This window comes from Callospermophilus lateralis, chromosome 15 (assembly GCF_048772815.1).
Source record: "Callospermophilus lateralis isolate mCalLat2 chromosome 15, mCalLat2.hap1, whole genome shotgun sequence".
Taxonomy (NCBI): domain Eukaryota; kingdom Metazoa; phylum Chordata; class Mammalia; order Rodentia; family Sciuridae; genus Callospermophilus; species Callospermophilus lateralis.
The window spans coordinates 15,969,819-15,984,474 of NC_135319.1; the positions used below are offsets into that span (position 1 = coordinate 15,969,819).

The following is a 14,656-nucleotide window of genomic DNA, read 5'->3' on the forward strand; positions in this document are numbered from 1 at the left end:
ACTGACAAAAATATGCCTTTTATGTATCAAGGTATGCTTGGTTTTTATTAAAAAAACAAACCTTTCACCATCTTTAATCCAATCAATGATCTAAATTGTTTAAATTTTGTTTAGGGTTTTAAAGCTACAGGTCAAAGGTCCCTAGAATACTGTTTTACTGAGAAAAGCATGGGATAAAAGGTAAAAATATCTCTTTAGATTAATTTTCTCTTAGAATATCTTCTTATTGGAGAAGAGTGATGTTAGCCTGTAACGATAGGCAAACAATAGTAAAAAAATAAAGTATTAATATTGACCATAATAATGACTCAGAAGATGAAGGTAGAAATGTATTCAGTAGCTCCTTTTCCATGGTATTTGGTTACTATGGAGGTGCTGTCCGATGCAGAGGCTGTCACGCTGCCTGACCCAAGCATGATGAGGCTTTGGGATACACTGCCTGTGGATACTGACTGTGTAGTTAACCAGAAGGAAAGTGAAAATCTCTCTCTCTCTCTCTCTCTCTCTCTCTCTCTCTCTGTGTGTGTGTGTGTGCGTGTGTGTGTGTGTGTGTGTGTGATCCCAAATAACTGATCAGATTGGTTTCTTGATCATTCAATTACTTGACCAGCAGCTGTATGGTATAAATACATCCTGAGCTTTACAATATGAATTTAAAAGAGATACTAAATAGTCTATTAAAGTCTAGAAATGCAGTGGTGAGAACAGAGAGGAAAAACAAGAAAGAAATGAAAAGCATCAAGAAGTGATGTCCAGGAAATACATAAGAAACTTAAAGAGCAAGAATGCTAAGCAGAAAACAGTGATGAATGCCAGTAATTCCAGCAACTTGGAGGCTGAGGCAGAAAGATCACAAGTTCAAGCCCAGCCCAAGCAACTTAGTGAGATCCTGTCTCAAAATTAAAGCAAAAAGCAGGGTGAGGAACTTGGGAATGTAGCTCAGTGGTAAAGTGCTCCTGGGTTCAATTTCCAATCAATACCTGGCCAAACGCCAGTGCTCAAAAGCTGTTATTTTGAGGGTAACCGGCAGGTGGCAGAAGTGCTGCAGCAAACAGGAACATGATCTTCATGATACACCAAACTGAAACAGACCTGTGATCAACCTGAACTAACTGCTTCTCTTTATAATGCAAAACCAGAGGCACGATCTAAATATTAATATCCTTAAGTAAATTTTTCATCCTGAGAATGATAATGTTAAACACGATTTACCGAAAACTTACATATAGCATCTGCTTCAAAGGAGTGAGGGTAATGTGGGGTGGGGCTATGGAAGGAAGAACCCATCGTGTGAAACAAGTAGCTGGACTACTTTCTGCTGTGGGAAAGGCCATTCGGGAGGAAAAAGAATGTCTGGTTTTCGGTGGCTTCACACTTTTATAGATGACCTTAATGTCTGTGAGGTAGCTGTTGGGAGTCAATATTTCAGCCAATCTGAATAAAGAGAGGAATCCCTGCTGCTGGTGCATACCCCTAAGGTGCACAAAAAGCTTGCAGTAGATCTGCTTCTGGTTGAATGAGCAGCTTTTGATATTGCCTGAGGAGGACTGAGATGAAGGGCAGTTAGGTTGCAAATATGGAGGTCTGAGGTCAGCTGATCAGCCTGGAGTGGATGGTGCTCATCAACATGAGAAAAGCATCACATTTTGTTCTTGTTTGTTTTAGTTCTTTGGCAGTTCTGGGGATCAAACCTAGGACTGAAGCTACTTTCCCAATCCCCAGGAAAGCACTGTTCTCAGTGTAGGCTACATGGATCCCTTGGGGTCTTTTAGAAGAACCACACCCTAAAGCAATCAAATCAAAATCTCCAGGAGTAGAACAAAGACATCTGTATTTGTAAATCATCACCAGATAACAAAGTTCAATTAAGGTTAAAAACCAGCGACTGGGAGTTGAAATCTAAGAAAAGGTAGGGGAGAGGAACCGGAAACCATAGGGGAACCATTTAGGGAATGCAAGAATGCAGGTAGAAACCTTTAGGTTCATAGCTGGTATTCAGAGGTGGGACACATTTTTAAAAAATAAATTTGACTATTCATTCGTTCCTTCTTTTGTTCGTTTATTCATTCATTCGATTACTTGATACCTAGCATAAATAGGCACTGAGGACAAAAAGGAAATAGGACTTGGGCATGATCCTCAAAGAGTGAACAATCTAAGTCTCCTTCTCTATTACTTCTTTGTTCTCAACACGTGCAAATACAAATGTCTCAGTAAAAATAAAATCTTCCAATGCTCTCTAGACCTTTGCTCCTAATAATCATCCTCCAATTTGATTCTTTTTATACTCCAAACCCTAACTCTAGCCCTTACCCTAACCTTGAGTAAATTCCTTAATTTACTTAAAGTCTGTTTCTTCTTTTAAGAAAAATTAAAGGTGGGATTAAATGGCCTCTAACCACTTTCAAATTAAATAGTCTATGATTTTAAATACTTTTTTTTTGAGAATTCACTCTTTGACTGATATCTAAAAGGAATGTGTTTCAACATTTCCACGTTTAGAAGAGACAATCTTTGCTTTAAAAGAAACAGATGTAGCCCTGCTTGCAACCTGGATTTCATTAATCCTATTTGTAAATCTTTATTAAGTAATAGCTACCATCTGTTGACATCTGAAGGAGTAAAGAATTTTTTCATTACAAACAATAACATAAATCAAAATTTTGGATCCTCAACAAATATTTTTCAAAGAATTTTATAAACACACAATGGTAAAACTGATTATATACTGGTTCCCTTAATTTTGTAAACCCTAATCCCCTCACTGCTGCATTAGGAAATTGTTGGAGTCAAAATGAAAAGTACACCCATTGAGAAAGAGCAAGTAGTTGTTTTTTTTCCTATAGAAAATGAAATCTGAAAAACTTGGAATAAAATTGGAGTAACATTGAATTGCAAAACTGCAGGGTTTTTTGGGTTTTGTTTTTGTTTTGGATTGAATTACGTGACCATTCACCCCATGAGCTTTTCCTTGGACGCGTAGATCTGTGTAAACCAGAGAACCAAGAACCCAATAGATACAATTTCTTTCACAGAAAGTAGGGATAAAAAAATATCGAATTGGGCTTCATAAAATATTTTTAACGTCAAAACTGGTTGAATATTGCCACTTTAATATAATTTAGCCAGATAGTTCTTCCTATATACAGGTATGAAGTACCAATTCTACCTAAATATGACACAAAGAATAGAGACATCATTATTTTTAGTAATGTCTTATTAGGAATGACAACGTGAGACTTGTTAGGCTGGTCTCCTGCTGAAAAGGAGCCCTGACCACAGAGAAACTTCAAAGAAACCAGAGGTTATGTATGGGGATGGAGGAGTAAAGAAGACGATGAGGTTATGAGGATATCCATAGGGTAGATTCAGGCACTCTCAGATTTGCATCAAGTTGCACCCAAATTAGCCTTAGATGATACTATGCTAGAGGTGTTGAGGAAAGGACCAAAGGCTAATCTCATCTCTGCTATGAATGTTCAGCATTTCTACATTTAGAAGAGATAATCTGAGACCTGGGCAGGTGAGACATCACCTACTAAGTAATAATAAAAAGTGCACTTTCACATACATTATCTCTTCTTCTCTGAATCCGGTTTTCTATATCAGATATTTTTTGTTGTTGTCATTTGGGAAATAACACATTTGAATTCTTTACTAGGAGAATGGAGAATGAAATGTGTAGCTTGAGAGGCAGTTAATGGTCCCATACTTCCCTGCTTCTCCCTGTCCTGAAGCTCCTTCCCTAACACTTTCCCAGACACACCAAGGTGCCATTCTATGCTCTCATTTCTCCCCACCCACTTCCAAGAACCTTCCCCATTTAGGTAATTTTACCTGACTCCTGCCCCCTAGAGAACCCTGTCATCTTGATATCTCTTCAGTCCCATGGGTACAAGTACTTCTTTTCTGATTAATTTCACTAATGTACAACTCCATTTAATATCCTAGAAAGAATCTATTAAGATCTTTGATATCTACTCCTTTGTACTTTTCACTTGGGTGCCTGTGTAGTTCATTAAGATAATAAACTCTCTGAAAGATTTAATGTTCTTAAGAAAGTCTGATATAGAAAACTGGGTTCAGAGAAGAAGAGACAACATTGTGAAAGTGCATTTTTTATTATTACGTAGTAGATGATGCCTCACCTGCCCAGGTCTCAGGCATTTTGAAACCTCAAACTTCTGGATACATAACTTCCAGATTAAAAAATAAGCTGAGATAAGGTACTGAGAGAGTCTGAGAAGCTCAAATAATTGCCATCATATCTTAGACATAAAAACGAATGGACATTTCACGTGTGATATCTAATCTCCATCCATTTCTGCTTGCTTTGCATAGAAATCCAACAAATTTTAGTGCCTGTTTTCCAAAGTGGATTGGATTCAGCAAGAAGGTCAATATAAGTAGGGTTTGAACAGGAGGGTTAATATGGGCATATATAAAGAGCCAGAATCTAAATAAAAAGAACTGAAGAAAAATCAGAATGAAATATGAGAGTTTGAAATAGCAATTTTGAGTGATTCACTTTAGGGACACAGATTTTTCAATTGATTCTGGGATATGGCTATATAAAATCCAGAAAAAAATATTTTTGTACTGATGAACATATTTTCAAGAGGAGTTAAAGGTAAGTGACTTTTAAGGTAAATAGCAAAACATTGAATTTAGTCAGGAAAAAAGGTCATACTCAAAGGTTATTTGTTTACTTAGTTCTTTAAGTTTTAGGAGTCAAAGCAATAATGATCAGTGATCTAGAAATTCAGCTCTCTAAATTGACATCTCCCAAGGATTCTAGATAACTGAAATTCTCCTATTTAACTGAAATTCTCCTATTTAATCATTAACTTACTTAGTGTGAGCTTAATAAGTGCTATTGATTATTACCTAATGACCAGTGAAAAAATTTTTTCATTTTATTTAGCTAATTTAACCTTTGGATAAGAATATGATATATGAGAAATTTTATCTTTAATTGGGCAGTATCATGGATTACATAGATAAGGAAAACCCAGGGATGTACTTTAACTTAGCCTTGTAAAAATTTTAAATTTTTCTTTCTACTTACATGTTTAATGATAAACTGGTAAATATGGTACTACTATAGGGTGCATGAGAAACTTTTTTTGAATGATGAAATTGAAGGTCATGATAGAGTCTGGTGGTTTTATTAAACATCATCATTGCAGACCATGTGATTCTGAAGTTGTTACATGATAAAATCCGTGGCGACCGGTCAATGTTCACGTGTACAATACCCATCTTTGTGTGTTTCTGGGCAGTGCAGGAGCCTTCCACCTCTATCTGGTAGTTACTCTTATGGCCAGGGCCAACACCCAGTGCTGCATTAGGGCAACAGAGCAGAGAACTCTAACCTGACCATACACCACGAGAAGCCATCCCCACTAACACATGGCAGTGGTGGACACTGGATATCATGGCTGAGGAGCTTCCTAGCCTCCTTTACATTGAATTGGTCAAGACTGCTCTTAAAATCTGGTCTTTGCCTGCCCGAAGAGTTACCATTTGCAGTAAAGTCTATCAAAGCAGCCACCATCCCAGGCCATTATTATACCAGACAGTGATGGTACAGGACAAAGGGAAGCCCCAGAGTCATCTGAATAGCCTACGAAAGATGGGAACACCATCTTAAGCACACCTGGTGTTAGGGGCTGAATTGTGTCCTTTCAAAATTCTTAGGTTGAAGACCTAACTCCCAGGACCTCAGAATATGTCCTTACCTGGAAAACATCATTGCAGATGTAATTAATTTGGATGAGACATACTGGAGTAGGATAAGCCTCTAACCCAATATCACTGGTTCCTTATCCAAGGGGAAATTTGAGCCCATAGACATGCACACAGGGAGAACAATACGTAGGTGAAGAGGGAGACAGAAGTCAAGGAAATGTTTCTGCGTGCCAAAGACCATGAGAGGTTGCCAGGAAACCACCTGAAGCTAGGAGAGAGGCATGGAATAGATTCTCCCTCCCAACTGTCCGAAGGAACCCACACCACTGACTTCTCAACTTCACCAACCTCACTCTAAGCATTACTAGAGATATTTGCATCTGTGATTCTGTTGACCATGGACCAATTCAATGATGCCTTTAATGGAGTAACACTTTGGCCACACTCTTGCTGGAGGTGCCAAAAGTCAGACCCATGAAATTAAACAAACCATCTTTTGAACAACAACTATGTACAGGGCTCAGTGTAAAGCATTTAGTGACAATGCATACATTAATTGTTAAACACTGACGTGGGCATCAGTCGGAATACATACATCATTTTTGTAGCTTTTCATTGTTAGTGCCCTGGAAATCTGGGATTTCCTTAGCTAATTCAGAGGACTCCATTGAATTTATGATAGATTTATATGTCTCCAAGTTCAGGCCAAGTCTATCTGCAGCACTTTCCTCTGTATCATAAAAGAGTTTATTCTCTAGGAATCCTTATTTCCTGGACATTTTCAAGAGTGAAGCCCCATCACTGAGAAACATAATGGTCAAAAAAGTTGAAGATCATCTGTTATTATAATAAGTCATTTACATATTCTTCTTTCATTTTCAAAGGGTGATTCTCTCATAATCTCTAAATCTCTAAATGTACTATTTACCTCCTTCACATATATTGGGGAAGAACATTCATTTGTAGATTGAGGGGTAACTTAATTTTGAAATAGTAGTTATTTTTCCTACTTGCTGTGCTGCTTCTATTTCTTTCTAGAAGATGTTTTATGGAACTCTTTGAATGCCACGTCCACTCTCTGTGTTTGAGAAATCCACCCATAATGAGAGCCTTCTATATGTGCTCCTTTGACTTCACTGGATAAAAGGGACTCATCTCTCTGTTCCAGGATGACCTTCTAAAGACTGTTGTAAACAGCATCATTTAACTACAATTAGAAATGACTTCCTGGCTTAAATTCTAATAGAATGACTTTAGGAAATAAATTGCTATATTAGTGAAGAGGGAAAAACTGCCAAATAGCAATAATGGATCTGGGAGCAGATATTATTAAGATTCTGATGGGAAAAGTGTATTAAATCTGAACTCTTTCCTTAGAATCCATTGTTTTGTTATAAATGGATTGCCACACAATGCTTTCAAATTAATGGGGGCTCCTTAAATTGGGCATTCCTGTAATTACCTTTATGTAAGCTTTGAAGACACATCCTGTCCTGTGGCACAGGAAGTTACATTTCTGCATTCCTTCACCAGACTTGTTCTGGTTTACTATATACTTACAAAACATTTTTGAGGTGAACATCGAATGGCTTGTATGAAAGCAGAACAATCTGTAGACATTTTAAATCATGAAAACAGATGACTCTAACTTAGGATAACAAACACTACAATAAAAAAATACCTCATCACAATCCACTCAGTTTTTAAGAAAGGCGATTCTCTTTTTCAAAAAACATCCTGGTCTTTGTTATTGATTCTAACTAATAAAATATCTGCATCCATTCTAGAATTATTTTTATTAAGTTAACATGGATCTAAGGTCAAATACCCATTACCCAGAACAAGTTCTGAGCAAGTCAAAGATAAAAGGAAGCTGACCGTATGTATTAGGAATGGCTTTGGTTTGACTGTGTCTGCCAGAATTTGAATGTTGCAAACTTAATCACCAGCACAACTGGTTGTGACTCTGAACCTCTAAGAGGTGATTGGTGGATTAGTCATTGAGGGACTAAGTTCTTGACAATGCCATTATCATAGGAGTAGAAAAGCGATTGAGAAGATGGAATCTTGATAAAAGAGATGAGGTCTGCCATCTTCTCTCTTTCTCTCACTCATATGCTCTTGCCCTTCCGATATCAGAGAACACAGCCAGAGGACTCTTGCTAGATATGGCCCTTCAGATTTTTTTCTCTGTATGTGTGGTGCTGGGAAACAAATCCAGGGCCTTGTGCAAGTTAAGCAAGTGCTCTAATGCTGAGCTACACACCCAGTTTGAACTTAGCTTCCAGAACCGTGAGAAATAAGTATAATTCTCTATTTTTTTTTTTACAACTTACTATCTCAGGCATTGTGTTATAGAAAAACAGACTTAAACAAGCCACTAGGGAATAGGGAGGCTTGTAGTGACTTGGAAATTCTCTGGAGCTGCCTCCGGCTCCAGGAGAAAGTTACCAAACAGAAATGCTAGCCTAGATCTCAATGTCAAGTTTTTATAAGCACTCTGTTCAGGTTGCAGAAAACACCTTTGTGGACTCAGTTGTGATTTGTATCCTCTAACTAAGTTCTGGCACTCATCATGTGGTGTAAGGAGGTTATCATCATCAAATAAAGGAGGTGAACAGGACTCTATAAAAACAGGGAAAAAAGAATCCTCTTCCTAAAGCAGGATCACATAGTATGTGCTGTTCATTGTCTGGCTTATTTCACCTTGCATAATTAATTATCCTGAGATTATCCATGTTATTGTGGGAGTATGTGAGGATTTCAGTTGGTTCATACTTTTACCTACACTTGGTATGATAAATTTTTTAAAAATTTAAAAAATTTTTATTTATTCTGGCAAATGCAGTAATATATCATTATGAATTTATTTGCATTTCACTAATGTCTACTGTTGAGCAACTTTTTCTTATTTACCACCTGTCTGTCTTCTTTGGTGATGTATTTTTTCCAATTGAATTGAATTTTTGTCTTCATATTATGTTTTAAGAACTCTTTATATATATATTCCAGTTCCAACTACAACTCCACTGTTGGGGATCTGCTTCACAAATCTGTTTTCCCATAAAAACTGGTTCCTTTTACAATGTTGGGTTGCCCTGTCCTAAAACCTGGCTCTGCCCTTCATTGCTTGAGGATGCCAGTAGGAGTCAGTACTCTAGGCTAGGGTTTCTGTATGACCAACCCAACAGCCAGCTGATCTGGACAGCCTGAGGCAGCAGGACATAAAGCCAGCTAATGCTACTGCTGACCCCTTGTGATACTCTACTCAAGTTCTTCTTCTTGACCATTTAAAAATGATTATACTCTGAGAACCTATAGTTTTAGAGTAAATTGTGTTTTCCCATATCTGTTACTAGTCCCTTTCTCTTCTGTGGATGCACTGCAACTAGTCTTGGGAACATCTTCCTTGTAACTTAAAGTCTGCTATGGTTTTATTTATGGTCTGTTGAGAGAGAGAGAGAGAGAGAGAGAGAGAGAGAGAGGGGGGGGGGAGGGAAGGAGCGCAAGTGCAAGCAATCTCCTCCAATCTCTCTTAGTTCTTCTGTGAGTTCTGGTTGGATCTAGGAACCCAATTACTACATATCTGATTAATAAGAGAAAAGCATAAAAAACAATTATTGATTTTGTACATACCTAGGGATCTTTGTGAGAGAGGGAAGTCCAACGAAATGACCAACATGTGATGCCCATAAAAGTATAAACCTTTTAAGACAATAAACTTGTGCAGTAATGACAGTAAAAATGGATATCAAGATTAGAGTATTAAGTTCTAGGGATGATATCAAGAGATATTTGGGGTGAGGGGTTATAGAAGCTAGTGGAAGAAGAATGTTATTTCAGAGTTGGTTTGGTCAGGTTCATTGCTGCCCCCCCTCCATTACCAGTCTCTGGTGATCAAGACTGTTTTCCATCCTGGGTACGTGAAGGGCATCACTCCTAAGAGAATCGTTATGACTTACTACATTTAGGAAAAGACAATTCCAAAGGGCCCTTCTTGTAGTTACAGTTTTTCAAGTGATATTTAGCTCTAAATAACCAATGTAACAGCTGTCATATTTGGAGATGGCATGTGTTTTCCTCCACTGTAAATTTTACCCCTGTTTAAAGGGCCCACTATCTAGAGAAGAAGAATGTGCTTCATTTCAAAATTAGTCTTCCAGCCAATCAGTATAAGGTAACTCAACTAATGTCTTTGGGCTTTCAGAGTTCTTTCATAAGGGCTTTGTTCTAGGTAGTCTCTGGCCTTTTCTAGCTCTACAACCTCCACATTCATCCATTTCAGTTGGTAAGGGCATAAAACTTCACAGCACAGGGTTAACTACTGTGTCTTCCCCCACCTTACCCTTTCTAAATCATGGAAACATTTGCCATGGAAATGAAACAGTATTGGGAACACTGATTGGATTTTCTCAATTTGTTAGGACATGATCGATGATGTATGTTCTTGTGTGTTTGAATTTCCTAAGAAATTATAGATGGCACTGTGTTATTACCTTTGTTGCATACAGCTTATTATATTATTTCTATTTCAAATTACCCATGTTTACTATTTCTTGTCATCTTATATAAAGAAAATTTGCTGTGAGAAGACACAGAGGGTTTTAGAAATCCACTAGGTGATAAACATCCAGTAGATCCCCAAATTGGTAGAATTATTTGTTTTATAAAATGGAAAGTGAGAATCACTTTACAGTAACAGGACTGTGATGATGGCAGGGTAAATAATGCTATAAATACTCTAATAATTTAAAAAGTTATATTCTTGTTTTAATCAAAATTATATAGGTAAATATTTTTTTAAAAAGTTTTATATGACTTAAAAAATATATACAATTTTCCACAACACAATAGCAAAACCTTTCAATTTTACTCTATTTCATAACTTACTTTCATGTCTCAAAGTACCATGCATTTTGATTGTTAACTGCTTGGTTTTTCAGCTTCAGAACTCCATTAACCACTGAAAATTAAAGATGAAGCATGCACTGGCCTTTCTATCTTTTTCTGCCACGTGCAAATACAGTCTTTTAAAAACTTTAGTTTATCATACTTCTATATAGGTATGAGTGTATAAGTGCTTTTAAAAAGTAAAAATTTACATATACAGTGATTTTTTTCTTTTCTTACACGTTTTTATTTTTATTGGAATGAAATATTTTTGCTAACTTTATATATTTATTAATTATTAACAACAAACATTAGTTACATAAATCTGTTTTTGTTATGTTTGAAAACTTTAGATGCTGTATCAATCATATCTTCTTGAGCAAGTCCCTCTCAAAACTTTCTACTCCTTCAGTCTGTATTATTCTATTCTTAGTCCAAGAGTGCAGGGTCAGACTTTTATCATCACCTTGGTGGTTACCTTCACTTCCTCCACTCTTTTTTCATGGATTCCAAATCTAGTTGTTTTTTTTTTTAATAGTTCATTGATATCATACGGCAAATCTTCTATTAGCTTATTTAAATAGAAAACATGGGGCTAACCTTTTGAGAACTTAATATTATTCTATCAAAATATTTAACTGATAGTTGTTTTGGGTATAAAATTTTAATTTTGATAAATACTTCTTTCAGACCTTTAAAAACATTAACGTGTTATCTTCCATTGTTGCTGTTGAGGGGTCCCTTCAAATATTTAAAAATTTTTCCCATTTTTATAAAAAATCAGTTTGTTCTTCTGAGGTTTTATTACAACTTTGCCTTTCTGCTGGATACCTTGGTGAGTCCTTGTATCTGAAAATTTATTATTATTTTATTATTTATTCTATTATTAGGTTATTTCACTATAATTGCTAACTATCTAGCTAACTGCCTGATCCAAGATCATGTCCAATTCTAGGGGGAAGACCATGATAATTTTCTATTGGTTGAAGAAAAACAAATATTAACTTTTGCTTTAGTGTAGGGCAACTTTGGAGGGACATTCAAGCAAGACTTCTCTATGGGATTGGTTGAGATCTCAGTAACAACCATGAGAGTTGACTTTTCCCTCTTCCCAATTATACTTCTTCACTTTCTTAGTCATATCTCATAATAGTACTCCTCAAAACCCTTCTGCATGCAAATATTTGTTTCTTGGCCTGTTTCCAGGTAATTCAATCTGGAACACAAGTCTTCTGCTTGGGGAGAATAATCCTGGCTACCAGATTCTCCACCGGGGAGATTCCAATGGAGAAGGAAATAGAAATCTCAAATTTTAACATGGAAAAACTTACTTAATCAAACATTTCAGTTAACTTCAATTTCAATTATACTTTCTTCTTTTCTTCCTGCCTGATTTAAAGATCCACATCTCTCTGTATTATTCTCTCCAGAGTATACATTTTCCATATTTTTTTCTGAGATGATGGATTATCTCTTGTTTTCCTGGAATGTGTGTATTTGTGATGCATTTGAAGGGTGCATTTCTTTTTCAGTGACATTCAAGTCCTCCTATTTATATAAACCATCAGTGTATGTAATATATATATTATATATCATATATATCAGTGTATTATATATCTTTATATTATATATATATGTGTCTCATATATATGTATCATACATGTGTATATATATATATATATATATATATATATATATATAAATGTATCTTTAACATTTTGAAAGAGCTAATATTTAAAAATCAACAAAGAAAAGACATTGTTTCTAACAATAAGATTTCCTGAATACTATAATATACATTTTTAGTTTTTAAAAAAATTCAGGAAATATATATGACCTAAATTGACTAGTGTATCCATTTTTAACAGTACAGTTCAGTGTGTTAAGCACATGCATATTGCTGTGCTACCATCTTCAGACATATTTTTATTTTGAAAAACTAAAATTCCAGTTTAGTGGGTAATTAAACAGCGTCTGCCCTTCTATTATGCCTTGAAAACCACTAGTCTAGATTCTACCTCTATAAATTTTACTTCTCTAAATAACTAATAAAAGTGAAATCATGCAAGTTCATCTTTTGTAATTGGCTTACTTCAGTTAAAGCATAATGTCTTTAAAGTTCAGACACATTGTAGAATGTGTCAGGATTGTATTGATTTTTTAATGAAGCAATTCATGTTGTTTTATTTACATTTTCATACTTCATTAGTAAGAGTTATAATGATTTGTCATGTAGTATAATTCTTACATATAAATATGTTAACATGCTTAATTTAAATGATACATGTTTTATTAGGTATTATGTGGTTATGGATGTTGAATTATATCTTCTTTTGTCATTTTTTAATTTTATTTTTATTCTAATTTGTTATATTTGACAGCAGAATGCATTACAATTCACATTACACATACAGAGCACAATTTTTCCATATCTATGGTTGTATACAAGTATATTCACACCATTAGTGTTTTCATATATGTACTTAGGGTAAAGATATCCATCTCATTCCACCAAGTTTTTTTTTTTTACTCCCATTCCTCCTCCCACCCCTTTGCCCTATCTAGAGTTTGTCTAATCCTCCTATGCACCCACTCTGAACCCCACTATGAATCAGCCTCCTTGATATCACAGAAGACATTCAGCATTTGGATTTTTAGGATTGGCTAACTTCACTTAGCATTATCTTCTCCAACTCTATCCATTTACCTGCAAATGCCATGATTTTATTCTCTTTTATTGCTGAATAATATTCCATTGTGCATATATGCCACATTTTTAATCTATTCATCTACTGAAGGGCATCTAGTTTGGTTCCACAGTTTAGCTATTGTGAATTGTGCTGCTATAAACATTGATGTGGCTGTGTGTAACTGGTGTAAGCTGTTTTTAGTCCTTTGGGATAGACCAAAGCGTGTGAGAGCTGGGTCTAATGGTAGTTCCATTCCCAGCTTTTCAAGAAATCTCCAGAGACCGGAGCATTACATTACTGGGCACAGACCTAAGCCCATTGACCTGCCCATTGGTCTCCTGGTCCTAATCCACCTGGTAATTCTGCTCATCAATGGTTTCATAGCTGCGGACATTTTTACACCTCAGAGTGGCAGATGGGATGACCTGACGTCTAAATTACTCATCTACCTGTACAGGTTGATGAGGGGCTTGTCCATCTGTGCCACCTGCCTGCTGAGTGTCCTCCAAGCCATCATCTTCAGCCCCAAGAGCTCCTGCTTGGCAAAGTTCAAACATAAATCCTCATGTCACAATCTGTGTTTCCTTCTCTTCCTGTGGGTCATCTACTCATCCTTCAGTAGCCACCTCTTCATCTCCATTGCTGCTACCCCTAATTGGACCTCAAACAACTTTATGTACATCACAGAATCTTGCTCCTTCATTCCCATGACCTTCTTCCTCCGGGACAGCTTGTCCACCCTGCTGACCTTCAGGGAAATCTCCTTTATAGGAATAATGACCATCTCCAATGTATACATGGTGGCTCTCCTGTGCTGGCACAAGAGGCAGTCCCGGTGTCTCCACAGCACCAGCCTGCCTCCAGTGTCATCCCCAGAACTGAGGGCCACCCAGACAATCCTGTTGCTCATGAGTTGCTTTGTGGTCATGTCCATCTTGGACAGCATTGTCTCCTATGCAAGAATCACACTGAAGGATGATCCAATATTTTACTGTATCCAGATCCTAGTGACCCATAGCTATGCCTCATTCAGCCCTTTGGTGTTTATTTGTACTGAAAAATGTATAATTAGTATTTTCAGATATATGTGGGAGAAGATAGTAAACATTTCAGTAGCCAGTGGTGGATAAGTTCTGTTAAGGTGAGAAACTGTGATGAATTTGGAGTGATTTATCATGACAGAGTATATGGAGTCTGGTTTAAATGCAATTCAAAGTCTCGCTTCCTCTATTAAACCATCCACTTGGACATAGGTGGATGGCAAGTACATCAAAGAAAGCTAAACCATGTGCCTCTCCGAGATATTACGGAGATGTCATGTTTCTCACTGGATCCTTAATAGGGACTTGTGAGTTGGATGTCACTTGTCATAACCTGGGTTATTC

General features: G+C 36.5%; 1 protein-coding gene across 1 annotated transcript; it reads left to right on the forward strand.

The window, feature by feature from the left end:
• The first annotated feature begins 366 nt into the window (after positions 1-366).
• LOC143381509 (vomeronasal type-1 receptor 48-like) lies at positions 367-14,401 on the forward strand. Its single transcript, XM_076835168.1, has 2 exons — positions 367-475; positions 13,473-14,401. Exons 1-2 carry the CDS (start codon positions 367-369, stop codon positions 14,399-14,401), a joined length of 1,038 nt encoding a protein of 345 aa, XP_076691283.1.
• The last annotated feature ends 255 nt before the right edge of the window (positions 14,402-14,656 follow it).